The sequence below is a fragment of the Lottia gigantea genome, assembly GCF_000327385.1.
Source record: "Lottia gigantea unplaced genomic scaffold LOTGIsca_5500, whole genome shotgun sequence".
Classification (NCBI taxonomy): domain Eukaryota; kingdom Metazoa; phylum Mollusca; class Gastropoda; family Lottiidae; genus Lottia; species Lottia gigantea.
Genome location: NW_008709891.1, coordinates 1 through 940, shown reverse-complemented (window position 1 = coordinate 940; position 940 = coordinate 1). Strand labels below are relative to the sequence as shown.

The 940-nt window shown below is 42.4% G+C and overlaps 1 protein-coding gene across 1 annotated transcript; it reads left to right on the top strand.

Annotated features, from left to right (window-relative positions):
• Positions 1–577: 577 nt before the first annotated feature.
• On the top strand, positions 578–889 carry LOTGIDRAFT_148042 (hypothetical protein; the record flags this gene model as incomplete). The annotated part of the gene is made up of 1 exon (XM_009063122.1): positions 578–889. One exon carries the CDS (start codon positions 578–580, stop codon positions 887–889), a length of 312 nt encoding a protein of 103 aa, XP_009061370.1.
• Positions 890–940: the final 51 nt, after the last annotated feature.

The window sequence follows — 940 nt, the reverse complement described above, 5'->3', positions numbered from 1 at the left end:
GAGAAAAATTGAAAAGATGTATAGCTATAGTTATAGCGTTGAAAAATGAGTTTTGTGTATGTAGAGGCTATTCAGTATACTGTTATCACAAATCACACCTTACACCCTACCGATCAACCCTAAACCNCATGAAATTTACAAATTTTTGCCCCACTGCCCCAAAATCGTTTTTCTATCACTGAATTCTGTTGTGTAGGCTACTATTGAATTTTCTGCAGTCGTACGACTGTTTCAAGTTAAGAAATGTGAGGGCCTCTCATAGGTCCGCGCTCGCGCCATACGTTTACAATGGCAAGCGATAAAGCTAGTGAAGTGGGTCAAATTAAAACCTTTCCCCTTGCCTTATTTTGAAAATTTAACCAATTTTGACTATTGGGAAAGATGTCTTAGGCTCAAAACCCCATTTCAACGCGAAAGAAGGATTTTGAACGTATCAGGTATTTGGTCAAATTCGTAAAATCAAATGTGAGGGCCTCTCATAGGTCCGCGCGCGGCATTCATATAGTCAGGCTAAAAATTTTCGAATCATTATTCAGTTTACGTTACAAGTGTAAGGTACGAATATCAAACTGCTACCATGTCTGGACGAGGAAAGGGAGGAAAAGGTTTAGGAAAAGGAGGAGCCAAGCGTCACAGGAAAGTTCTCCGTGATAACATCCAAGGTATTACCAAGCCAGCTATTAGACGTCTAGCTCGACGAGGTGGTGTCAAACGTATCTCCGGCCTTATCTACGAAGAAACCAGAGGTGTATTGAAAGTCTTCTTAGAAAACGTCATTCGAGATGCTGTCACCTACACTGAACATGCCAAGAGGAAGACCGTCACTGCCATGGATGTCGTCTATGCTTTGAAGAGACAAGGCCGAACCCTCTACGGATTCGGAGGTTAAGCTTTTGCTTACCAGTCAGTCTCCCGAAGAGCACTCAAACGGCCCTTTTCA